The 26651-nt window shown below is 49.9% G+C and overlaps 2 protein-coding genes across 3 annotated transcripts; one reads left to right on the forward strand and one right to left on the reverse strand.

Moving 5' to 3' along the window:
* Positions 1 to 879: 879 nt before the first annotated feature.
* fng (Fringe glycosyltransferase) lies at positions 880 to 26651 on the forward strand. Of its 2 annotated transcripts, XM_001353181.4 has the most exons (7): positions 887 to 1249; positions 6549 to 7004; positions 14497 to 14545; positions 15951 to 16053; positions 24380 to 24518; positions 25549 to 25723; positions 25816 to 26651. In XM_001353181.4, exons 1-7 carry the CDS (start codon positions 1118 to 1120, stop codon positions 26049 to 26051), a joined length of 1290 nt encoding a protein of 429 aa, XP_001353217.1. In that variant the 5' UTR covers positions 887 to 1117; the 3' UTR covers positions 26052 to 26651. The 2 variants fall into 2 exon arrangements, with proteins under 2 accessions (XP_033238781.1, XP_001353217.1); XM_033382890.1 differs by lacking the exons at positions 15951 to 16053; positions 24380 to 24518; positions 25549 to 25723; positions 25816 to 26651 and adding an exon at positions 14606 to 15142 and having other exon boundaries at positions 880 to 1249.
* On the reverse strand, positions 22986 to 24377 carry LOC4812870 (uncharacterized). Its single transcript, XM_001353182.4, has one exon. The coding sequence runs from the start codon at positions 24263 to 24265 to the stop codon at positions 23126 to 23128; it is 1140 nt and encodes a 379-aa protein (XP_001353218.1). The 5' UTR covers positions 24266 to 24377; the 3' UTR covers positions 22986 to 23125.

Here is a 26651-nt window from a genome sequence, read left to right on the forward strand (position 1 = left end):
CAAGTGCCGCAGAAATCCATGCGACAAAAAGGGAAGCGGCGAAGGAGAGGTAGGAGAAGGAGTACGGTGAAGCACGTGAGGAGATGTGGCAGGCTTGAATGTGTGGGCAGCGCTGGCAAAGAGAGACAGTGGGCGGGGTGGAGCAGGGGGAAAGAGAGACAATGGCGACAATAAAAATGCGATCGCACAACATGCTCCACAGATAAGTTAACGCAAAGTGACAACGTACAACTTTTAATGGAATTGTCGTCGCAATGGGAGTGGGGACGGCAGAGAGGAGAGGCCTGGCAAGGAGAGAAGAGAAGAGGAGAGGACTGGAAAAGGAGTCTCCCAATTGGGAGCCCTGCCAACTTGGGTAAGGAATGGCGTACAGATTGTATAAGGACATGCCGCCAAGGGCCGACCGACAGGACAGAGAGACCTTCAAAGGTAGGGGCAGCCAAAGGAGGGGAACGGACGGACGCCCACGAGATAGATCCCCACTCGGGTTGGAGAAAGATCGCCTTCGGCAGCTACTGTGGCACATGCCGAGGCGGAACCAACCAGTCAACGATCGCCGACCGATCAGCAAATGAGAGAGGGAGAGGGCGAGAGAGCGGAGAGGAACACGACTAAGAACGAGCGCATGCGCACACGAAGTGCCGGAGAGAGAGAGAGCGGTTTGCTCCGATTGGAAAACTGCAGTTGTTCTGTTAATGCAGTCCCGGCTGCAGCTGTGCGCTCTCTCCCTCTCTCTCTCTCTCTCTCTCTCGCGCCGGCCCACGCTTCCAATTGGAGCACTGAGAGAGCACTGGGCTCTCTTGCCCGATCTCTGTCGCTCTCCCTGCCCGGGGTATGTTTTCTGGTCTTTCTGGTTTCTGTTTTGTTTACGATTTTCGCTGGAACGCCGACACTCTCGTCAGTTTCGCCCCAAACTTGCAACAAGCAAGACGTATGCGCGCGCGTTGTTTTTTTTATCAAAAGCTAAAGAAAAGCTGCAACATTTTTTGCGAGAATTTCCATATAAAGTGTTTGGTATTGGGATTGGGATTGAGATTGAGACTGAGACAGTGATTGACAAGTACTCGTACGATCGACAGATCGGATCGATGTTCGCGTAGTGCGGTGTGTCCGACATATGATGAGCCTGACTGTGCTCTCGCTGCCGCAACGTTTCAAACGCCTCCTGCAAGCCATGACACTCGCCGTTGCCGTCGTCTATATGACGCTGATGCTCTACCAGAGCGCCTACGGATATCCGGGCATCCAAGTGAGTGAAGAACCCCCCCATAGGAGTAGAAGAATAGACCTGCCTCTGCGCATGTGCGTGGGCGAGGCACTGGCACTCGCTCTGGCAATTGTCATACGCGGGGATCTGTGGTCCAAATTTGCATGATTCCTGCTCCCGCTCCCGCTCCAAGTCTAAGTCGGAGTCGGAGTCGGCGTCCCTTCCCACCCGATCGTGCACTTTCATAAATCAACGCCGGCGACGTTTGCAGCTGCGCGCATGCGTCCCACAGGTCCGACGTCCGGCTCCGGCCGTTAAAACCTTTTTACGCCCTTGCCTGCGTCTTTGAGGCCGATTCCGAGCTGGAAATGGAGCTGGAGCTGGAGCTGGAGCTGGAGCTGCTGTCCCCCCCTTTGGACTTTTGCCTTGCATATAAAACAGTTTCGGTTTGGGTTTGGTTTTTTCTTTTTAATTTTGTTTTTGCTTTTCGCTGAGATGCCGTCGGCAGAGCGTCGCCAAAGCTTTCAGATATCCCCCGTTCCGTTGCGTTCTGTTCTGTCTGTCTCTCTGTCTGTCTGTCAGGTTCTGAGGCACAGGCCCTGGCCCTGGCCCTGTCCCTGTCCTGTACCCCGTTTATTGTTGCTGTTCTTGACTTTTTGTTCGGCTTTGCATAAATTTTTGTGTAATAAAATATTGTGTGCTAATATTACCAGCCATCGGCAGGAAGGAGTGCAGGAAGGAAGAGGGCGGAGTCGTAGCAAGAGTCCGGCTAGTGGAGAGTCGCGTCAGCCATATCCACAGATAACGAATAGCGGAGGCACGTGGGAATTGGCTTACAGCGCAGCTCTTGTTGCATCCAAAAATAGTAAACATTTTGAGCGTTTTGGGAAATGTGAATTCCGCTTGGAATTACATTTTCGAGAATTTTTAGACCACAAAAATTGCAATCCACTTTCTCATAGGATCTCGGAATCAGTTTCTTCCCTCAAGGATCCCTAGTATATTCCTATACTTAAGACAATTTCAAACTATTGAAGTGGAAAAACCTTTTAGAACAAATATTTTCCTTCCGAATTAGCGAATATGTGATAGTTTTGATCCCTTAAGACCTTTTGAAGCCATTTCGATCAATGAACCTCTGTGAAAATATATATTTACATATGGCTTGTATCTATTCTTAAGAACCGCAGTGATTCTCCCCTTTTCGATGAGTAATTCCTGTTGCGGGGGCACGAAATTAGTCACTCTATTTACATTCTGCCCCCTTTTCAAGAGCACTGTTACCTCATATATGATTCCATTATTATAGAAGCCCTCCTTGCTCCCTGTCGTATATCCATATATCCAATTTGCAGACCCTGCTCTGTAGCCAGTATGCTCCTGCACTTGTTTCTCTGTTCCTGCCCCTGCCCCTGCAATTTGCAACTCAATGGCCCAACTTTTGGCTCGTCTTTGCCATGTGGTCAGCACTCTGGTAGCTCGTACCTCTGGTCCTCCTCCTCGGTACGAGTAATTCGGCTTCTAGTATAATTAAAAACTTTATGTTTATGTTGTTTTAATTTGGACAACGTTGTGGATGTTGTGGCCTGTTGCTTCTGCGGATCTTACAGCTGTAGTTGTAGTTGTTGTTGTTGTTTTAGTTGTTGTTGTTGTTTTTGTTCCCATGTAGTTAATGTTTTGGTGTGGGCTAACCGGAAACCAGACAGAAATGACCAGTGCTACACATACTTTATGCGAGTACATATGTATATACATATATGTATATCTGACTACTAAATGCTTAACCGGATTCAAAAACTGTTGACAACTGCCAGTTTCTGTCTCTCTCTCTGTTGCTGTTGCTGTTGTAGCACTTTTCAATTGAAGTTCTTTTTCCATCGCAGAGCAGAGCAGAGCAGAGCCTCCTCTTCCATCAGAGGTCTGTGACTTGTCCCAATTAATTTTTGTAGTTGTTTCTGCTGCTGCTGGTGGTGGTAGTTGTGGCGACCACAAAACTGCATGCAACGTACAATTTGTTTAATTTTTGTGTTGCGCAAAAATAAAAAAACAACAACAACAAAATACTGCTGTTTGTTGACTCGTTTCGGATTCCTCGAAACTGGACAACGCCACTAAACTGTGTCTCGATTCTCGATTTTCGTGTGTGGGGTTTTGGGGTTCGGCCTTTCGGGCTGATAAAGCAATAATTTTGAAATTAGGTGTGTTGCCAGCACTGGGGGTGGGGCTGGGGCTGGTGGAGCATGTCACGTCTACCATCGCGTGTGACTGACGCATAAATCATAAACGAAACAAATAATAATCGTCAAACGAATTTGTTTAAAGTGGCGCACAGAATGGTGGCGTTTGATGGCCAGTTCCCCTAGAGAGATTGATTCGAGTACCGAAGTAAGATTGCGATTACGATTACGATTACGAGTCGTGGTTTTGGCCCTGGTAAATACATAATGACAACAATAACAGCAACGACAGGCAGGGCTCTAGAGGCTCTCGAGGCTCTCGAGTTGAGGAGCATGCAAATCAGCGAAGACAGAGGACGGCTGCCTGATGATGGGTATGCCTGGGTATGTGCATGGGTATGGGATTCCTGTTTCTGCCACACGGCCCCCGACCGACCGAAAGCAGGTGCCCCAGCCGAGTCCCATGCATCCAGGTCTTTCCCATGGCCAAACCAGCTGCAGCAGCAGCAGCGGCAGCGGCAGCATCTCCTCATCTTCTTGCCAACTTGAGAGCCCAAAAAGCTGACGACATTAAGCTGCAGCAAGCGCTTGTAGGCGCCTGATAAAGGCGCAATGTATCTGTATCTTCTGCAGCAACAGCAGCAGCAACAGCAACAGCAGCAGCGGCAGAAGAAGTGGCAGCAGCAGAGTATCTTTTGGTGGTCGCTTAATTGAGCCGACTGCCTGCCTGTGTGCATCTTATCTTAGATTTGTATCTTACGGATAATATTGTTAAACAGCATTTAATGAAGATTTTTCCGCTTCTCGATCTTAGGCTCTTCCTTCTCTCTCTCTCTCTCTCTCTCTCTCTCTCTATGTATCTTTGTATCTGTCTTTCGGTCTGCCGCCCAGCTGGATGGCATTTTTCGGGTAGGGAATTCTTTTGATTTTTCGCTGATTTATGTTTTCCGTTATATAAAAATCGTAAGAGATTTACTCATTAATCTTCCGGAGAGTAAGGGGGCGAACGCAGAGTAGATTTGGCGCCCTTTTATATCATTCTCACACCGAAGCACACCTCTCCTCCGTCTGCACCTCTATATGGGCCCCCACCCAGCCAGCCCAGTCTCCAATCTCGTTATTAATTGACATGGAAATGTTTATAAACATATTAATCACTTGGCTAATGAAGCATTAGTCACTGGAGTGGGCGTGGAAGGGGGCACCGGTACCCCTCCGATACGATACGATACCCCAGAGCGTTTTAGATTTGTTCGCATTTGATTTGGTTTCTCTTTTGTATCTTTTGTATCCATCGGATTGTCTCTATTGTACTTGTACTTGTACTGGTAGTGTGTTGTATCTGCCGCTGCTGTAGCGTGTGCAGGCGTGCAGCATATATGGGCACACGTTCCGCCTGTATCTGTATCTGTTTCGGTTTCTGTTTCGGTTTCGGTATCTGTATCCGTATCTGTCGCTTGTTAGTTTCCTCACGTTCCAGTAATTCGCCGCTCGAGCAAAAGTGTCGCAAAGCCTTTGCCTGCTGCGGTTCTCCATGTTCTTCATTTGCATATTATTCTGCTTGCATCATGGCATCCACCACACCACATTCTAATCCATGCACCATGAACCTTGAATATATCTAGCAATATATATGTATATACATATGTGTGGCTCGAACCCGAAGGCTGTGATTGAAAGAGGCGTGTCCCCAGGGGAGGCTTATGCAACCCACTCAACGAACGGCTTTCACTGTCGCTCACATTCGCTCACATTCGCTCACATTCGCTCACACGATTCCCGTCACGACTTCTCCCTCAATACGAGTACGAATACTCGTTCGAGTATCTTTCCCGTTCAGATCTTTATTGGAGCTCGCGATTTGTGCTGCTGCTTTTGGCCAAATTAATATTTCAGCTTTTTAATTGCTTGAAACAGCAGCGGCAGTGGCAGCGGCAGCGGCAGCCCATCATCAGATCTTCTCAGCTTTCCAATTCCCAGCAGCAGCCGTTTACACCTGATATGCCACTGTCATATCTCTTCTGTGTTCAGGAAGCGGCAGCTTCTGCCCTGAGACCCGCTCGATGATCGCCGTTTTGGGGCTCAGCTCTATTATATATTGGAACACCGTTTTGTCTGTCCGTCGATCGTGCGGCCATAAAATTCTATGAGACCGCCACAACTTGCGGCTGCTGCTATCAACGGGACAATATCGTGTGAAGCAGCTGGGAGCTGGGAGAGGGAAGAGGGAGATTCAGTCTTTATTCTGTGAATGGATTTATGACGGAAGTTGGGCTTTCTGATTTGCATAGAGAAACGGAAATTCATTGGGGAAAAGTAGATCGATGGCTTCCAGGGTATTGCCCAGTCGAGGTGTCTCATCATCCGAGTGCTCTGCTGTGCCACTTATCAGCACTCTTCAATCAGAATCGCCTCAAAGCAAAGAGACCACCACCACCACCACCAGCACCAGCACCACTCCCCTGTCTCCACCTGTCCCCATTCCGGTGGGTCATTAAAGAGCGGAGACGAAGACGGAGGAGATCTGGGAAGAGCAATTGAAGAGCCGCCGCCGACGACGACTACAACGACTACAACGACGACGAGCATTCAACAAAAGCAAATGAACCTGTTATCAGTGGAAATTAATCAAGGGGCAACGAGAAGAGGGAAGAGGGGAGAGGGGAGAGTGAAGAGCGAAGCACCAAAGAGGGGTTCCCTTTCCCGAAGTTCCAATCCCCAGATCCCCCTATCCCTATCCGTATCCCTATCCCTATACCAATCCCAATCCCGATCCCCGTTTCGGTGTTTTCTGTGTGTGTTTGCTCTTACTCAGCATTTATGAGGGGGAGATGTTGTGGCACTGTTTGTTCTGTTTGTTCTGCCTGCCTCTGCGGCTCATTTGTTTGCCATTGTTGTTTGCCATTGAAGTTCGCCTTTGTTTGCCAGGTGAAAATGCCTCGAACGCCTGCGGAGGCGGACCTGGACCTGTGGATGATGGGTCGTCTCTGGTTCTGGTTCTGTTTCTGTCTCTGCCTCTGCCTCTGCCTATCTGCGGCATAGGCGTCTGTCTTCATCATTTTTTTTTGTTTTTGTTTTTTATTGCCCTACGTGCGATTTACACAACAAATTTACATTAACCCTCCCACCCCCACTCTCTTTCTTTCTCCCTCGCACCTTCTTAGGTGCCGCACAGCCAGGTGGATGCCAGTGCCAATACGAATGCCAATACGAATGCCAATGCCAATGCCAATGAACCTGTTGTGACCACACATCGCGACCAGCTGCTGCAGGACTATGCCCTGCACTCGTCCAGCTCGACGCCCACCCAGCCGGCGGCTGCAGCTGCCGCCGCCGCCTCCCCCACCACCGTGATCATCCGCAAGGACATCCGAAGCTTCAACTTCAGCGACATCGAGGTCAGCGAGCGGCCAACGGCCACGCTGCTCACAGAGCTGGCGCGCCGCAGCCGAAACGGGGAGCTGCTCCACGACCTGTCGCAGCGAGCGGTGACAGCGACGCCGCAGCCGCCCATCACCGAGCTGGATGACATTTTCATCAGTGTGAAGACAACGAAGAACTATCACGATACCCGACTGGCGCTGATCATCAAGACCTGGTTCCAATTGGCCCGCGATCAGGTGAGAGACTTTGAGACCCTGGAGACGCTAGTACGAGACTCCTCGCGAGACTCCGTGGAAGATCGCAGATTAGCTTGCAGCTAATTTCCCGACTCGTTCCGAGTGGGTGGCCGACAATTTGTGTGGGGCTAAGTGGGGACTAAGGCCAGCTACAAGCGACAGCCCGAGCGCCAAAGGTTGCCACAGATTTCATTTGAAAGATTTGCCAAATCCCCCCCGTCCCAGTCACCCAGTCTCCCAAAAACAAAAAGCAAAACCAATTTGCATAATGAGTTTTTAAGCTGTCTGGAATTGATTCGATTTTGGATCGGTTTTTATTATTTTGGTTTTGTTTTTTTGCTTTTTTGTTTTTTTTTTTGGCTCATTTTGGCTATTTATGATTTCTGTGGCAGTCGCTTAATTGGCCATAAAAATGTCTTCATTCATTTTGTGGCTTAAACTCGCAATTCGTACGAATATATTGGGGATATCTACTGTTTGATGGGGAGGCCCCCTGCCCCCCTGCCCACCCCTCTCCTCTAATGGAGTTTGCTTTTTGCGGCTATAACTGAATGGATAAACGCTTTTGTTTCCGATTTCGTTGGCCCGACATTTAATCGAATTTTGGGCCTCTCTTTCAATGGGTTTTTCGGTTGGGTGAAAGGATGATTGTGGCAGCAGCAAGAGTGCCGCCTCTCCTTCCACCCCCGTCCACCGAGTCCTCTTGCCTGTGCCAACTTATGCAAAATCACGCGTCACAAATGTGTTTCGTTATTGTTTACACAAAACTGCACTCGGCACTGCACAGCACTGCACGGTACTCCTCCCCCGGTGCCCCATTGACGTTGAGTTGCATGCAACAACGAAAACAACAGCAGCGACAGAAAAAACAAAACATCTGAACAGCACACAAATAAATAAGCCCCGAGGGGAATTGCATGTGTGTGCGGGCTATACCTTTTTGAAAATTGTAAAAATGCTTGACGAGCACGTTTCCAGGCAGTTGCCAGCCAGCCCCCCCAAGCCCGAGCCAGGGGGAAATGCTGCAGGGCATGTAGTAGTACTGTTGCATACCCTGTAAATGGCAGAGCACACTGGGGGGTATGCTGAAAGAAGGAAGCGGCATCAAAGATACTTCTATAGAATAGATCGTAGGATAGTGGAAGTACCTCAATGAAAGCCATTTTATACGAGTACTAGTAGAGCCGTGGAGCCATTAAAAGAGAGAGAGAGCGAGAGCGAGAGAGAAGTATGCTGCTAAGCCACACTGGGAAAGAAGCCAGCTGGAACTCCTTCTAGCAGAACTCTCCATCAAGGTGCGGGGTATCCTCTAGTTGTAATATCATTTTTGTTCAACTTTTTCCCTCTCTCATATTTGCTTACCACAGTTGTGGCAGCAGGGGGGAGGCAGATACACTCAATGGGGACATGCAACTTTTAGCTGTAAACGGCTATCGTTATCGGTATCGATGGTTCGCTACCATATCGATTGGTAATTTCCTCACTAAAAACGGCATGGCATCCAGCCATCCATCGATCCATCCATCCAGCCATCCATCCAGCCATCGAGCAACAAGCAAGCATCCATTTCTCCTTGCCCGACAACAACAATTGATCGCTGCGCTGCTTTTGGCCAATTATTTTGATGGAAACTCTGCTGGCTGTTGGCTGTTGGCTGTTGGCTGTGTTGGCCTGTCGATGATGCTGTGTGTCGACTGCTGTTGTTGTTGGCCCGTCATTTGCCGTGTGGTTAACAACAATGTGGAGCAGCGCGACAGGCAACACAGCAACAGCAACAGCAACAGGCGGCAACAACTTCAATGTTGCGTTCGCATTTGATTGGCTGTCGCTGTGGCTGTGCGCCTGCCGCATTTGAAACAATTTGTTGTAATTGCTGTTGGTATTGTTGCTGCTGTTGCTGCTGTTGTTGCTGTTGCTGCTGCTGCTGTTGATTAATGTTTCGCTGTCGTTCATCGTAGCCAGCGCCCATAAAAGGTCCGCCTGTAACAAACCAGATCTGCGGACCCATCGATTACGATTCCGAGCGATTGTCGATTGTGGAAGGAGAAGGTATTACATTGAGGGGTGCTGGTGCTCCTGGGATCGAGAGATCACACAGCCCGTGTGACAAAAGAATGCTCGGGGGTGCACCTCCCTAAGGATTTCCCTTAGAGGTCATGCCTCAGATGAACCTGAACTTCCAGATCATGCTGTAATTGGGGATGTTTTTGCATTAGGGGCTTCTCCTCCGCAAAACCCACCGCTTACTCGCAGATCAAGAGATCGGGAACACCGTACGCTCCCTCCTGCCAGTCTGTCTCTCCGGACTGAGCCTTTGATGAATGATTCAAATTTTTCATGCTTACAAATGAGCATAAATTACTGTAAAGAGTTTTGGCCAAAACCGGAGAGGCCCAAACGGAGCTCTCGACTTTGATTGAATGCCCAATGCGGCGGCGGGAAATCGCTTTGCATTTTGGCTTGTATTAGCATTTGGATTTTCCGCCTGAGCCGGGGAGCCGGGGACCCCTGGCACTGACTTTTTGGCTACCGTCTGTCCCGGATTTGCATGCCCCTTGAAAGTCAGTTGCTGCTGCTGCTAGTGCTGCTGCTGCTGCTGCTGTGGCTCCCTCATTTGTTGGGGTCTCCACACAGAGGCACAGAGTCATAGAGCCACAGAGCAGCCACCGCAAACGCATGTCAAATGTCAGGCAGTCGCTGGATTTGTAGATAGATCGGGGAACACCGACTGACAGCTGTCCGTGGAGTGGTGTGGCATGGAGTGGAGTGGCGTGGAGTGTTTCGAGAAGGGGGTCCGGTCTGCTGCTAGTTGGGCCCCGCTTCCTGTGGGTGGCTGTCCGTGTCTCGATTTGCTTGTCTTGATTTACCATTTACTATTTATTTTTAATGAAGTGCACCGCACGGCTGTATACCCCACGCTGGCTGCCTGACTTATTGTTTGATTGATTCACAGAGAAGTTGGAGTCGACTCGGATCGGTCGGTCGGTCGGTCCTTAAGTTTTTCGCTTGGACTTCTCAGAGCACTGTGGAAAACTATGTCGTAAAATTGTCCGCTTCTCGTCTTGGTGTACGCTTTTCTCTCAGCTAAAAACCCATAACGCCCCATGCGTCACACAGAGCAGTTTGTGGCCAAGTCTCATTAACCCTTCTTCTGCTTGTTGGCTCGCATTTCTCCGTTGTTTTTCGCTTTAATGTGGCTGCCCCAAGTTTCAGCACGTAGTAGTGCTCCAGCGACCAGAAGTCGCCGCCAAATCTCCGCGAAGCGTCGCCAGGCATGTTGACAGACAGACAGACAGACAGACAGACAGAGTCCCAGTGTACCAGTCAAGGCCCCGTGATGAATCACTAGATGGGCCAGCGGACAGCGGACAGCGGACAACGGACCCTGTCATCTGCTCATAAATAAGGAAACAGAATCGCGCATATGACAGCCAGAGCTCCGCCTGTCTCTGGTTCCTCATTGTTCAAGTTTTTAGCTGTCGTCCGGTAGCGGGAACTTTGATTTGCCTTCTTCTCGAGAGCCATATGCCATACGTTTCTAGGAGCTCGAGTAGTACAAGCCAAATGCCAATTAAAGCTCAATTAATGGACATAGTCTCCACCAAAAGTGTGCCGCCAACGCACAAGAGGCGGTACAGTACGTTTCGCAGGCATAGGCCCTCAGATGTGGGTGGGAGATATGTAGATATTTTAGTTTAATTCTTTTTGCCAGGCTATACAGTGATGTATGGCACTGTATCTAGCACATAGTCTATGGCACTCATGTACATATATCATATAGTAACAGCCCGTGCCTGGCCTCTTCTCGTGCTCTCATTCCTCTGCTCTTTCAATGCTCTTCAATTGAATTCAATTTCGCATTAAATTGAAATTTCAATTGTTGGCTTTTGGGGGCGACACAGATCCGTCAGACCAGCCGCCGCCGCCGCCGCCGCCGCTCTCCATCCACCCGCATATGGAACTTCCTTTTTAATGTGGAACAGTGCCTGCCGCCAAGCATCGGCCATGTGTGTGTGTGTGTTCTTTTATACGGAATTCAATTCAATTTTCGCAATTCCCCTCTCTCTCTCTCTCGTTTATGAGTTCTTAATCACTTTTCCATCACATTAATTGAATGTCGGGCAATGAATCAAATGAATAATATTCCGAGCCTATTCACAGATACATTTGATGCACAACAAATCACACAAGTAATTGATTCATTTGCTTGTTTTCTCTGTTGTATTTAACACTCCCGGGATGGGCATGCCCCGCGGGGGCACGCACAGGCGCGCACGGCACAGGTGAAGACAGAGCTGCCCCCAAAGCCTATAATTAATATCTGGCTGAACCTTTTTGTGGGCATGGGACCGGGATCCCTCGTAGCTGAGAAAGATTACGCAAAATGCGAAACGCCCCTCACAGATCTTGCGGTCGGCTTGGTGCTTCTTGAATTGGGAGACGAATGCCCTGCCCGAGTGCCCTGCCAGCGATGGGAGTCCCAGGAGAATGGCGTTCTGTCTATTGAACTACCAAAAGTCCTTTGGCTTTTACTTTTTCCCTAGTTTTTTGGTCGGATTTGAAATGCAAATTGCTCACTGAACTCGGATGAAGAGTAGTCGCCTCTGGAACTCCGGAACTCTGGAGCTGTGGCACTCTTTTTGGCATTAACCAAATTAGTCACATCCCAGGCGGCTGGCTTATTCATTTGGAAACTTTCACTCGAGTCCGAGTGGACTCCAGCTGCAGCTTGGGCCTCGGCTTGGGCTTGGGCTTGGTCTTGGACAATTTTTGGTAGTTTGGAAAGCATATCCATTGCCTACGCTACACGCCCCTTGTGCATAGATTATAATTTTGGCCACTTTTCGTTTGGGGCTGGCCAATGCACAAAAATGTGGCCGGCCTGAAACCTGGACCTGGACCTGGGACCCCAACTTAAAGCTGTGGGTAGAAGAGCTGGGGAGGGGCTGGGGCTGTGGCTGGGGCTGGGGAGGCGCTGCTGTTGGTCCAGATGTAAGGCTGGTCGTCCAGCTGCAAACCGCAGACGGAAAATGCGCGCAGCGGCGGCCGGCCTCGAGGTGCATGCAGCAAACGGCCAAACAGCCAAACAGCCGAACGGCGGCGACGGCGGCTGGCATGGCGGCTGACCGCACCCCACGTGCTTTCAGGTGGGAGCAGAGCAGTGCAGAGCATGGGGCATGGGGCAGTGTGGGGGGCTGCAAGGGTGGGCATTAAATTTTAGCGCGACCGAGAAAAACAAAGCGAACGGGGCAAAAGGCAAAAAGGAAAACGCCAAAAGCCAAAAATGCTTCGATGGTTTGTCCAAATGGTTGGCCACAGAGTTGCCAGCCGGCCAGCCAACCAGCCTGCCTGCCTGCCTGCCTGCCTGCCTTTGGGGCAACTGCCGCAGCTGCAGTTAGAGACGCAGACGCCATTGAAAATGCATTCATTGTTGGTCCGAGAGTCAGTTAGCCAAGTGCTGGAGCTAGGAGCTGGGGCTAGAGCTGTCGTTTGGCTTGTGCTTTTCCTATGCTGTCGCTGTCGCTGTCGCCGCTGCTGCTGCTGCTGCTGCAGCTCTTTGGGCGCCGAAAACATAACGAATTGTTGTGGCAATCGCTTCGTTCCAATTGAATGCCTGCCACGCCATGAAAATCCAACCTAAACTTGGCTCCCTCTCTCTCTCTCTCTCCCTCTGCCGCTCTCTGCTCTTGGCCATTAAATGCTGGGCCCAAAAGTGTCGGCGAAATTTATGAGCACATGGCAAATCCTTAGCGAAACACTTGAGTCCTCCATCGATCCATGAGATACTCCCATCTCTGAGATTTGTTTGTCAATGTCTTTGAATAGAGTTTCCTGCTTTCAATTAACTTGGCCCAATCGATGCGATGCGATGCGATGACATGCCATGCCATGCCATGCTCCCTCTCTCCCTCTCTCTCTAAAGAACTGTATTTATGGGACAGCTCCATCAGTGCGGGGCCGAGTCGAGCCATAAATTTGCGAGACACGTTGTAATGCTGTTTGTCAACGGTTTGAACAGTCACATAAATTAAAAGCTACTCAAGTGCGGACTTGCAACTGCTGCTGCTGCTGCTGCTGCAACAACAATAGGAGCAACTGCAACAACAAGTCTGCAACTGCAACATGGTGTTAACATTTTCGCCCCTAAGGCAAGAGGGAAGAAGCGACTGCGGCTGGGGCAGCCTCCGTCGCCAAAAGAAAAAGTAGAAAAAGTAAACTGCAAAAATCTCGTAAAAATCCATGAAAATTCAGCCAGACGACGATGAAAAACTTTTGCAGCAAGTTGTTGCTGTTGCTGTTGCTGCTCTTGTTGCTGTTGCAAGTGGTGTTGCTGTGTGGCAGTTGTGTATAAAGAACTCCAAATGGAGGCACTGGAACTGGAGGCACTGCAACGTTGACTTTCTAACTGTTGCAAGTCGTTTCTCAAAATGCTTGCGGAGCGGGCGTATTGTTTGCCCAAGTTGTTGTTGCCTCTCCTGCCCTGTTACGTCTCCATGCCGGCAGAGAGACAGCAACATGGCTAACAGCAACAGCAACAACGGTGCAACAGGGCCAACAACAAGCTGTTCGTGTAGTTGTCAAAGCTTTAAAACGATTTTCGCCTGATTTGACACAACGGCAAAAGCAAAAAAAAATACAAAAAAAAAAGGTTATTAAGGGAAACCCAGGCCCAGACTCGGGCCGATCCCAATCCCAATCCCAAGGCGGCGGCGGAGGAGGGGAACCAATTGAGTTGTTGGGTTAACAAATTTATTACGAGCAGCGAAGAAAGAGCAACAGATACAGATACAGATACAGATACATACATGCGGCTCGTGTGTAGATGCAAAATAGCTGAATGAATAGGGAATGTCCCACGGAAAACAGCCAAATAGATTAAAGCCCGGGTGGAAAGAGAAAGCCTCCCAGAGACCGACCGACCACTAATGAGGAGGTGTGGGGTCTCGTCGTCCCCCTCCCTCCCTATAAGAACGAAAGAAGAACAGAACCCTACCCTACCGCAGCCAGCGATGCATGGAAAAATGGAACCCGATGGAGAGCCACCGCCAATGTTGACTGATTTCTTTGGGCCACTTGGTTTTTCTTTTGGCTTTTTGCTTGAGTTATTTCTTGAACGGCTCGTAGACGGTATTCGTAGACGTAGAGTGCAAAGCCCGAAGGGTGTGTGGGAATTTTCTTATCTGATTGCCGGACGGACGGACGGACGGACGGACGGACGCTGCTGGCTGATTCTTGTAGGCCGGCAAACGCGTTCGTTTCTTGTTTTGTGTCTTCGAATAATTAAGTTTAAGTCCGGGGCTGTAAAAATCACAAGTGGAAGTGGGTTCCCAGGCTGCTACTTTCTGGTTTCTTGGTTTCTTGGCTGCTCGCTGGCTTGCTGGCTTGGTGGCTTGGTGGCTTGGTGGCTTGGTTTTTTCTTGTAATTTACATGATTCATATGCAAATCTCAAATCTGTCTAACTTTGGTTTCTGTTTCTCTTCTCTTTTGCAGACCTGGTTCTTTACGGACACGGATGATCACTACTACCAGGAGAGGACAAGTGAGTAGACAGAAAGAACGAGAGTGAGAGAGAGAGAGGAAGCCATAAGTTATCCCCCAGTGGCACCCGCACCCGCGCTTTCTATCCTCCTTTTTTTTTTGGTTTTTGTTTTTTGCCCAAAAATAATATACTATATCCGAAAATGGAGAGGATGGAAAAACAAATTTATCACAAAAGAAGTTCTTTATACCTGGAGCTGGACCTGGACGTGGACGTGGACCCTCGACCTCTTACCTTTGGGATTCGATCCAAAATGCGATCCGTTTCGTTGGCTTTGGCCTGTTCTCAATTTAGTTTCACATCAGCCAAGGGCCACGCCCCCAGCACCGCCTAATATTGGCCACTGTCTGTTGGGCAGTCAGCGGCAGCGGCAGCGGCAACGGCAGCAGCAACAAACAATCCGAAAACCGATTAAAGTTTATAAATTCCATCATCTCTATAGACAGAGAGTGGAGGAGGGACACGGGAGACGGGGACTTCATCACTCACCCGCATTTTAATTGAATTGCAGGCTCTGGCCTGCGCTTCGATTTCCAGACTACCAGAAACAGGAGACCAGAGCAGAGCAGAGCAGAGCACAGCATAGCAGAGCAGAGCAGAGCGAAGCGGAGGAGAGTTTAATTAAAAAAAAGTTCAAATTTCAATTTTTGGCTTAAACAACAAATTGTACATATATTCCATTTTTGCATACACTCCAGCAGGCAGGCACACACACGCACACACACAAAGAGCAGAGAGCAGGCTGAAACGATCTCAGGTTTCACAGACGCAGACGCAGACGGAGACGGAGACGCAGTCTCCTCTTTGGGGCCCTGCGTTTTTGGTATTTTGATTAGGCCGAAAGCTGGCCGAAAGGATTCTGCTAAACACGCTCGGGGATTTTGAGTTATGTGTGTGCCTGTGCTGCCGCTAGCCCGCCTGCCCGCTAGCCCGCCAGCTTGCCTCTGCCGGACTGGACAAAGGATAAGTTCTCTCTCCCTCCCTGTGTCCGAGTGTGTTCTTAAGTATTTCAACAATTTTCATCCAATTAAGGCGCAAAAGTTTTTGTGCGTTGTGCTCTGCTTTCAGTGCTGCTCCTGCCCTTGCTGCTGCCCTTTCCCTGGGCTTGCATCTTTATCGGCGGCGGCGGCTGTCAAACGATACAAAATGTATCCGCTGGATATGAGCGGCATTCTCGACTAACAAGCTACTGTTCGGGTGCCCCGTCTCCTGTTTTGGGGCGATATGAACTTGGCCTTTTAGTTAATTAACATAGAAGTGGAACCATGCCACTGCCGTTGCCACTGCCACCGAATGGCTGTTCCCTGTTTCTTCTTTGGCTTCTGCTTAATTACCAATCTTTATCAAAATGTTTAAACCCCCTTTCCTTCTTTCCCTGTTCTGTTCTGTTCTCTCTCCGTTCCAGAGGGCCACCTCATCAACACCAAGTGCTCCCAGGGCCATTTTCGCAAGGCGCTCTGCTGCAAGATGTCCGCCGAATTGGATGTCTTCCTGGAGAGCGGCAAGAAGTGAGTATACAGATTGCAAATTGCAAATATATACATATATCTACTACACACATACAATATTGATTGGGGGGCACCCATATGGGAGTGAGACCTCGTATTCGCGTACTCTCGTACTCTCGTAGTCGTACGTGTGGTGCCTCGTACGACTTCAATTTCATGCAGAATTACTGCATTAGTCCGGACAGCGAGCGGCCGGGCAGCGAGCGGCAAGAGGTCATGTTGCAGATGGGTATGCAGCATCATAATGCTGTATTGTACGTACTGCTGCTGCTGCTGCTGCTGCTGCCTGCAGGGCCTCCTAAAATGTTGTCATATTTGCCAGCTTAATGTTCATTCGATGCATTTCTGTTAAACAACTTGAAGAGGCATCTCCGAGAGCAATGACTCCTTGCCTGTGGCAGTGTCTATGGCTGCTGCTGTTGCTGCTATTGCTGCTGTTTCTGTAATAATAGACTTTAATGCTTTTAATAAGCGACCGCAGAAGAAGCCCATCACAGCAATCTATCCATGGGCAATGGCAATACAAAACACCCAGTTCTCGGGCGTTCTCTCCTCGACTCGCTCTTGGCTCTGTGCTGCAGCTGCCATGCGTTCTAATTTGCGCAATTAAGACGCTGCAACAGCAGCAAACAGCAGCAGCAACAGTGCCCCAGCAGCAATCCACTCAAAACTTGTCCAGCGACCGCAACCAGAGAATAAAAGGAGCGGACCAGAAAAAGACACTTCAACTAGCGCCCAAAGGAGCAGCCTAGACATTCTACTCGTTTTTGAGATACCCTTTTTGGCAGAGTGTCTTCTGATTTTAGCAAGACGTTTGCAATTCAGCTAAAGCAATAGTCTTTGCTATATCCAACGAAGGAACGATCAATCTGTCAGGGTATCAAGAGCCTTGCAGTCCAAAAGCTTGCCTTCTTTTCTGGTTTTTCTTTTGCTGTGACTGGGGCCTCTCCCTCCCTTTTCGCTTATTTGTAATTACACTGAGAGCAGCAGCAACAGCAGGGGGAGGCGGAGAGGGAGGGGGTGCAACCAACAGAGGGGCACACAACATCATCCAGAAATCTAGAACAACTTGGACATGCTCGGACTCTAGATGATGGAGGATGGCGATGACGACTGGTTGGCTGGATGGGGCTTGCTGGCCTGCTGGCTGCTGCTTTCATCTTAAGTTGACTTGCCGTTTTGGCTTAGAACTTGAAACTGTCATTATACGAGCGCGGAGCATGCAATCAATAGCTGCAACTGCAACTGCAACAACAACAGGCAGCAGCAGCAACAGCAACAGCAACAGCCACAGCCACAGCAACAACACCAAGCAGCAACGATTTGTGTTGCTGTTGTACAAAACTGAAATAAAATAAATGAGCAGCAATGAAAATGTGCAGTTATGAGCCAGATGAGGCATGAGCCATGAGGCTGCCACACTGGCGCTGCTGGTGGCTGCTTGTGGCTGCTTCTTGGGTCCCGAAATGGTATCAGGTGGCACAGGAAACCGAACGGACGGTCGGTCGGCCGGGCAGGCAGGCAGGCATCCTTCTTGGCTGATTGGCAACGTTTAAAACTTTGCTCATGTTGCGACGAGAAGCAGCAGCAGCAGCACCAAACAGCAGCAACATATTGAGGATCCTCTGGATCCCGAAACAAAAATCCAGGCGAAACATGAAAAAGAGGTTAATTAACGTGCATTCGAACTGGCAATTATGCCACGCTGTGTTGCCCCCCGCTCCAGTCTCCAGTCACCAGTCTCTCTTTACAACGCCACGTTACTGCTGCTGCTGCTGCTGCTGCTGTGCGTACAGCAACAACATGTTGCATGGAATTGCAGTCTGGTGGCTGGCAACCGTGGGGCGTCTCCGTCTCCAGGCCCCAAAGTAGCTCTATTAAATGCAAATCTGACCAGTTCTTTTAATTGCGTTTTGTTACGCGACGTAATGCAAATTTATTTGCCATAAAACATGAATTATTTGCCCCACTGTGCGAACGCGGGCACCAGGGGAAGGAACCGAACCGAACCGAACCGCCTTTCCGTCTTGAATCGCCTTGAATCGCCTTGAATGGCTAATTGCAGTGGCAGCAATGTTGTTGCAGCGGTGGCAGTGGCAGTGGCAGCAGAGAGCAGCCATGTTGCTGTCGGTGTTGGGTATCCATTATAATGCCGAACAATTAGTGCAATTTAATTAAAGTTACAACAGCAGCAGCAACTGCAAGTCATAGAAGACAGACAGCAACTAGGCGATGACCTGGCACGTCACTCCTCTATCTCCAGTCTCCAATCTCCCATACCCAAGCACCTCCTCCTACTCCAAATCAACCGACAGCAAGTCATCAATTATAGACCCCCGCTCGGACAGTGTTCATAAAGAAATTCCACATTTGGGGCGCCAGAGGTGTTTACGGGAAAGGGTGCGTCCCACTGTGCGCGACAGTGGAGCGTTCGGAGCCTTGGCTCCACGATTTATTAATTAGTTTTGTGTGTTTTTTCGACTCTAAATTCCTTTCTCGAAGCTCGGGCCAGCCGCCTAATCTTATTCGATTTATTCGTTTCAAGTTCTAATTTATCTTTTGTTTCTGCCCAGAGTCGGATTCGGACTCGCGTTCGAATTGAGTTTGGGTTTGGGGCTTGGGGTTGGGTGTGTGTGTGCCACACCTAACCTTACGAGTATGTATCCAGCAGATACTGGTACGGCATGGCGAACTTGTCAGGCAATTGTATAAACAGCCACTTATCTGATTGCAGTCCGAGGTTGACTGCGGGACTGCGGGACTGGTCTCCCTTTCGAATGACGCATCCCATGGATCCAGATCCACATCCACATTCACAACCCGGGGAGTACAGACGAGTGCGGCACGTTTCGTAATCAACATTTTGACATAATAACGGCATATCAGCTCCCTTCCCCTTTGGGTAATTACAACACGTAATATGCGTAATATTCACAGCATAAAATGTAAATGGAACAAAGAGATATGGAGATGGGGATAGCGGTGGCGGTGGCGGTGGCGGTGGCGATGGAGGGCCCAAGGATGGGCCCATCAGCGGCATCAATCAAGGCAAAGTCAAAGAGAGCTCTCAGAGAGCTCCCAGAGAGCTGTTGTGGAGCTGCCAAAGCCAACGCCAAAGCCAAAGCCGAGACTGGCTCGAAACTGAGGCCAAAGTCTGTCTCATGATGATAATGATGTTACATGCTACTTCAATTTTTGGCCCCTTCTGTGTCAGTGTTGCCCCTACCCCCCCTGTTGCCTGCTGCCTGTTTTGTGGGTGCGTGGGAATCGAATGATTCGCTCCACTCCGCTCTGGCCCGACCCGGCCCGGCCTGGCCATCAATGAAATTTCCCAGGGTAAAAGAGAGGCGCCCTTTCTCCACCCTTCTTCGAGTGACTGCCACCACCGCAACTTGTTGCTCTGCTAATCCCCAACACTGAGCCGCAATAAAATAATAGAGAAAGACAGACATACATACAGCAAAGCCGCCGCAGCAGGCAGGCAGACAGACAGTCAGTCACACACTCAATATCCATCTAAGGCTGCGACATTTTTAATCGCTGTTCGTAATGCACTCGCTGGATGAAATGCAATGGAGGATTTTCTCTGGTGGGGCAGAGGGGGAGCACATGAGCATTCCGTGGCATACTCGCACTCGCACTCGCACTCGCACTCTCGTATGTGGAAAGCCAGCAGCAGCAGATGTTGTGGCAATGTGTGAGAAAATTTTCCTTCTTTCCACGGGTGTTTTTTTTTTGCTTTTTGCGGCCAGGGGCAACTATTTATAGAGAGAGAGAGAGATGCGTGTGAAGTGTGGAGACTTTTCCTTTAGGGGAAAAGAACCACCAACCGGGGCGACACTTCCCCAAGCCATTTTAGAGAAACGCATCCATTTCATTTATTTGCCACTTGTGGCAGGCAGCGACAACAGAGACAACAACAACAACAGCAACCGCAACAGCAATCCCCATTATCCAATTGATTCGATGGCAGAGGCGACAGCGGACCTTCAACGAATGTTGACAAAAAACAAAAAAAAACAGGAAAAAAGAGCTGAAATCTTTGTCAGAATTGTGGCAGCGGAAGCAGGCAATTTGCGTGCAACTGTTGCAACTGTGGCAACTGCAACTGTAGCATTTGCATGCGGAGTTTTCATTAGGAAATGCAATTGCATTTGATAGATACTCAGGCGGCTCCAGCGACTCCACTCTCAACATCCGGGAAGTTGTTGGCGGCTGAGAGGGAGACAGAGCTCTGCTTTGCTCCACATTTCAATTAGCGCCTCCCACAGCTACAGCTACAGCTACACTCCCACATACAAAGCCACCCACGAGCAGAGCATAATCGCCGACAATTGCCTTCGATTTGCAGCCAGGCTGCTTGTGCATCCACAAGATACATTCAATTCACACTTGAGCCGCTGCCACGGAATTAATGATTTGCTTTTGTCAGGGCGCGGACCAGAGCGGGGCATGAGGCATGAGGCATTTGACAAATGCACTTCAATTGTTCTCTTCAGTCGCTCAGAAGTGAAACGCTTTTTGTATCTGCCACAGAACACCAAAACAGCAGAACAGCGGGTGCGCAGGCGTGCAGCAGCTCCACCAATAAATCTCTGACTCATGGCTGCACTTAAAGATGAAAGCAAACTGCATCCAAAATGGGAAGATTAATTTCCCTTTCGCTGTTGTCTCTGTCTCTCGGACTCCGTCTTCTGGCTGTTGTCTCTGTTAATGAGGCAGACATCGGACATCGGACGTCGGACAGCGGACATTCTGGGTGATTTGAGTGGTCGGACGGGGGAACTCCTGCTTAATGTAAATATCTTGTTGTCTGTTGGTTTCCCTTCCCCGGCACGACCACGACCACATTGATTTGTATCAATCCGCGAAACTGGCATCCGAAAGATACACATAAAACATACTCGCCTCGAACAGCTCCCCGTCCAGCAGATGACAGCTGACTTATTGCTAATTGCAACAGCCTCTCGAAGGCGAGAGAGAGAGAGACCCGAACGAAATCAGTTCGTCATCGTCATCCACTGGGCATTGGGCACTGGGCACTGGGCACTGGATTTTCGGCGATCGCTTATCTCTCGCCTGCTGTCAAAATACTTTTAGCGCTGCCTGTGTGCACCACAACTTAGTTGCCTCTGCAACGGTCTCTCTCTCTTAATGCGAAATCTATTAAGACTCCGGCCGGGACTCCCCATCCCCGTCACCGTCCCACACCGCACATCGCACATCGCACAGTTTCTCCTTCTGCTCTCGAGTTGAAGTGCCCCGTCAATCATTTTTTATTGTGGCTCCAGACATAAACTCATTTCGCCTGCTATGTGGCACGGACTTGGTTGAACGGGATTGGGAATGGGAATGGTATGGTATGGTATGGAGTCAGCCGCCAACGCCCCGGGAGCGGGTTTTTGGGGCAGGATGGAGAGCAGAAAAAGCAACAGAAACAGCAACAGCAACAGCAGCTGTCTGCTGATCGAAATCTGCCCACATCAGAGCAGCGGCGAATAATTGGAAAAACAGCTATGGAAATAAACTAAACCAAAAGTTTGCACTCGTTTCGTATTTCAATGGCCAAACGCACACGCACACACACACACACACACACACGCATGCATTTCTCAGATACAAAGATAGACGCCACACACAAGAAGAGTTCTTTTTGCTGCAAGGGAGAGAGGGAGAGAGTGGAACCAACGATCCACCGATTCCCGAATCGATAACCCAAAGAACCTCCAAATGAAAACATTTTCATAAATGCCACAAAGACATCACAGTGGGGCAGAGGCAGGGGACAGGAGGAAGGAGGAAGGAGGGGGGGAGGGGCATACGAGCGTTAATTAAACGACAACGAACATAAAATAGCGGCTAGATTTCAATTTGGAAAACCAGGGAAAGCCGCATCAGGGGAAACCGAAGACAGCTGGCGGGACACAGGAGTCGGGGCTGGTGGGGAGATGGGTTATGCTCTGCGCATAATTAAGCAAATTAAACGCGCATTTTTATGCGTCACGAAGCGACTCCAAGCGGGGAAAGACAGCAGAGAGGGAGGGGGGTGGGGGGGCTGCCGTTTCGCACAGGTATCGCATGTGGCAGCCACAACATCAGCAGCCACAGCAGCAGCAGCAATAGACACAACATCGAAACAGCAGGCAATTTATGAATGCCAGGCTTAGGAGTAGTATCTATGTATCTATCTACCCCACCCCCCCGTACACACACAGACAAACTCTGCCTACCTCCCTCCCTGCCATCCCTAGTATCGCGGCTTATGCAATAAAAATTATATTAAATTACCCAACGAGACGCCAAGACAAGAAACACACAAGACAAGCCATTGCCAATCCTCCAATCCTCCAAGATTCGATTCGATTTTATTGAATACTTATGGGCTCAACGAAAGTTGCTGCCAGGCGAAATGCCATGAGGCACAAGCCGACGAGGGGGATACCCTGCAGGACCAAAGAGTAGTGAAAATGGTGCCAAGGGCACTACTATTCCAGGAGAGTTCCACGAGTATTTAGCTTTGTTTTCGCAACCCCCCTTCAGGGCTCTCCCAGCATTTTCCAACAGATATTCTGATTTCTTGTGGCGAAATTCCATTGCTGTCAAGATCATTGCAAAGTCGAGGATCCCCTGCCTCGGATCGGACCTCGGCACCCAGGCTGGCTGGCACTCTCCGTCTCCGTGGTCAGCGGTCGACCTTTCAGCTGCCGCTTAATGCCATCATTAGTCCACCGCTGGCTACCGGATATGGCTGATCGTTTGTCACTATAAAAACTGCAACTGCAGCTGCAACTGCAACTGGGAGGCCGGGTAGGGGACCGCGATCGCTATCTCCTTCCTCTTTTGCCTCCTCCGTGGCTGGCTGCACGGTAATTGCAATCTAAATTAGTGCACTTTTTTGTACGCTTCTGTTGCTTAGCGGAAACAGCCTTGAGAGTGGCCTGAGAGACGAGGGGTCTTATGTTTTATTGCTTAAACGAAACGATTTGGATTTGGGTTTGGATTGGGATTGGGATTGGCATCGGGACTAACATATGGTGAATAGTGGGGTGGGGTGGTCAGGGGCGGGCAATAGCTAACCAGAATAACAGGAATTACGCAGACCGTAGATGGTGTCATTGGCTTCGGGCAGCTTGCATACCTTCCCGTGGTGGGGGCGGTTGAGTCGGGAGGCAAGAACGTCCAGGTCGAGGTTCTTCAAGCGCACCATCAGAGTGGGCTCCTTCTCGAGGGAGCGGCACACGAGGTTCTTGTGGCAGTGGACCGGCTTTGAGACCACGGACGGGTGTCCGCGAGCGGGGGCGTCGGGCAGCAGGCCAACGACCTGGGGGCCAACATCGGCGCCGACACGGGTGCTGCCGCAGGAGATGCAGCAGAGGCCCGAATTGATGAATCCTGCGGCCCGCGGGCAGGTCTCCTTGTTCTCGATCATGCGCAGGCGCATTTCGATGTCGTCGAAGCGATCGCGGATGTACATCTTGAGGGCCGGCATGTGGACCTTGTCCAGCTTGCTGTCCAGCATGTCCTGCAGCTCCTCCATGGTGCCGATGAAGGTCATGTTGTACTCCTGCAGCTGGATGCGCAGGCTCTCGATCTCCATTATGCACTGCTTGATCACCTCGAGGCGCTGGAAGAGCGCTTCGGTCTGGCGCAGAAACTCCTTGAGGGTCTCGTAGAACTTGTCCAGGCGCTTGCCCACCTCCTCCATTTGAAGGAGGATGGGGCCGGCGATTTGGCGCATCAGTTTCTTCATGAAGTCGACGTTGGCCAGCAGGCTGCAGGCGATCTTGTTGTCCTCGTCACAGGTGGTGCAGAGGTCCTCGCAGGGCGAGGCGTACTTCTCCCACATCTTCGACTGGAACTTCTTGCCCTTGGCCTGGTTGCAGACACGTATCTGCTTGAAGTGGCACTCCAGGTTCTTCTCCAGATCCGCGATGCGCTTCTCCAGCTGCTCCACCTTGCCCAGTTGCTCCGAGATGGGCACAATGGCCGCCACGTCGAAGGGCAGGGGCGAGTACTTGGACTGCTCCAGTATTCGCTCCATGCACTTGCCCTCGAACCCGCCAATGGTCACCAGATCGTCCTGGCAGTTCAGTTTCTTCAGCAGCACATTCAGCAGACTGTGCAGCACCGCCACATTCACGTGTGTCATCTCCGGCACACCCACAGCAATCCTCACCAGCTGCTCCAGCGTCAGTTCCACGTGGGAGGGCATATCGTCTACTTGTGTATTTTTTTTACGGGGAAAATTCGAATGTGGAATATGAATGTGATGTTATCGATACGAATTTTAGTAATGAATGCTGTACTATGTTCTCTCTCGTTCCAGGTGGTTCTGTCACTTTGACGATGACAACTATGTCAATGTGCCGAGACTGGTGAAACTGCTCGACGAGTACAGCCCCAGTGTGGACTGGTATCTGGGCAAGCCGAGCATCTCCTCGCCGCTGGAGATCCACTTGGACAGCGTAAGTGCAAATCCCTGTTATTTCTGCCCATTTTCCTATACGTAATTACAAGTTTTTGCCTCGTCCAGTCCCGTCCCGTCCCGTCCCGACCCGTCGCTACGATCGCCTTTCTCTCTCCTCCTTCGCTTCGAACAACAGGCTTGGTCGGGCCGGGCCGGGCCGGGCCTTGTGTTATTTATGTGGCCGCCCGGGCCATTTGTCTATGCCGCCATTTGGCTTCCAGCTGCCAGCGCAGGCTATCATTAATAACCGATATGATCTGGCGCGGCAATAGCAACAACAGTAATAGCAATAGCAATAGCAATAGCAAAAGCAAAAGCCATAGACGTAGTCAAAGCCATAGCCATAGCCATAGCCATAGCCATTGGGCCAGAGTAGCAGCCAGAGCCTGAATCTGAATCTGAATCCGATTCCGAGCCTCTGAGCCCGTTCCCATTCCAGACCATTTGAAATATCGCCCCAGCTGATCCCGCAATGAATGTGGCTGCCACAGTTTTGTCGGCTTAGGCCAGAGTTGCCAGGGATGGCGATTGATCGAAGAGAAATTTAGTAGCAGACCTCTCGGGCTCTTTCGGTCGAGTGGGGACTCCATTCCAGCCCTGAACGCACCTCCATACCTAATTAAAAAATAAACCCCAAACTTTACGCTTGATTTGAGGACCAAAAACCAAAACCAAGGAGCGGAGCCAGAGAGAGGCCAAGAGTGGCAAGAGGGAGACGAGATCCTGTGCAGGTCTCGACTTACTCTTTGGGCCGGAGACCCACGTATTAAGTTTCCACCTCGCACATGTCCATTTACATGGTCAATTAATCATATACGAGGTGCATGGGCCAGTTTTCGGGTTTTTGGGTTTTTTTGTGGTGTTTTTTTTCATTTTGAGTCAATTTTCTCTGGGCCATTGCCAAACCAAAACGAAGAAAAAATGGATTTTTATCCAAGTTTATCCTTTGCGCTGCTCATCCTCGTCCCCATTCATAAGCCAGTTCTTCCGTTAATATTCCCTTTCTCTCGGCTCTCTCCTCTCTGCAGAAGAACACGACAACCAACAAGAAGATAACCTTCTGGTTCGCCACTGGCGGCGCTGGCTTCTGTCTGAGCCGGGCCCTGACGCTCAAGATGCGCCCCATAGCAGGTGGCGGCAAGTTCACCAGCATCGGCGACAAGATACGCTTTCCGGATGATGTCACAATGGGTTTCATTATAGGTGAGTACACTCGAAGGACACTCTGCAGAGGAAACTGGCCCAGGGACTAACTGTTGTTCTTCCTTTGTGTTTGTTCTCTTCAATCTCCGCAGAGCATCTTCTGAAGGTGCCCTTGACGGTGGTGGACAACTTCCATTCGCACTTGGAGCCCATGGAGTTCATACGCTCCGATACGTTCCACGATCAGGTGTCCTTCAGCTACGCCCACATGAAGAACCAGTGGAACGTGATCAAGGTGGATGGCTTCGATCTGAAGACGGATCCCAAGCGCTTCTTCTCCCTGCACTGCCAGCTCTTCCCCTACTTCAGCTTCTGTCCGCCCAGATGAGTGTCCGCCGGAGTCCCCAATGGGTCCGACGGATCCTCCATTTGGCTGTTTGCAGGCACACGCCCGCCCCCCCTAATTCGGTTCAGAACCGATCTGGCAGGCGTCGAAAAACCAATCTCGCCACTGTGATCTAACATTTAAGGTGTAAACTGTAAAGTACTATACGAATAACGAATGATAAATGATGAATAATGAATAATGAACGATGGTTCTGTACATATATATATAATTTTTTTTTTTTAAATGAAAGTTGTGCTTCCTAAAGGTATAAGGTTTACTGTATGTACAATCTGTGGATCGACATTCGCAGATCTTGCAATTCCAACACACTTCCAAGTGCTTCCCTATAGCCTGTAGTAAAACGGATTCTTCCAATCAGCTTAGCCGTTAGTTAAATTAATCGTCTAGTCTACGTTTAGGTTTTTTTTTTTTTTTTTTGCGCTTCCAAACAGAGCACGACTATAGGCTCTATAACACTTGCCCTCTGCTGTCGTAGTCCGTGGCAGTTGTGTAATACTGTAATGCAGTCTAATAATCGCCTAAACTAGCTATTCTCATAGGTATATGTATGTGTGTAAATAGTGGATCTATTGGCCCCAA

This window comes from Drosophila pseudoobscura, chromosome X (assembly GCF_009870125.1).
Source record: "Drosophila pseudoobscura strain MV-25-SWS-2005 chromosome X, UCI_Dpse_MV25, whole genome shotgun sequence".
Classification (NCBI taxonomy): Eukaryota; Metazoa; Arthropoda; class Insecta; order Diptera; family Drosophilidae; genus Drosophila; species Drosophila pseudoobscura.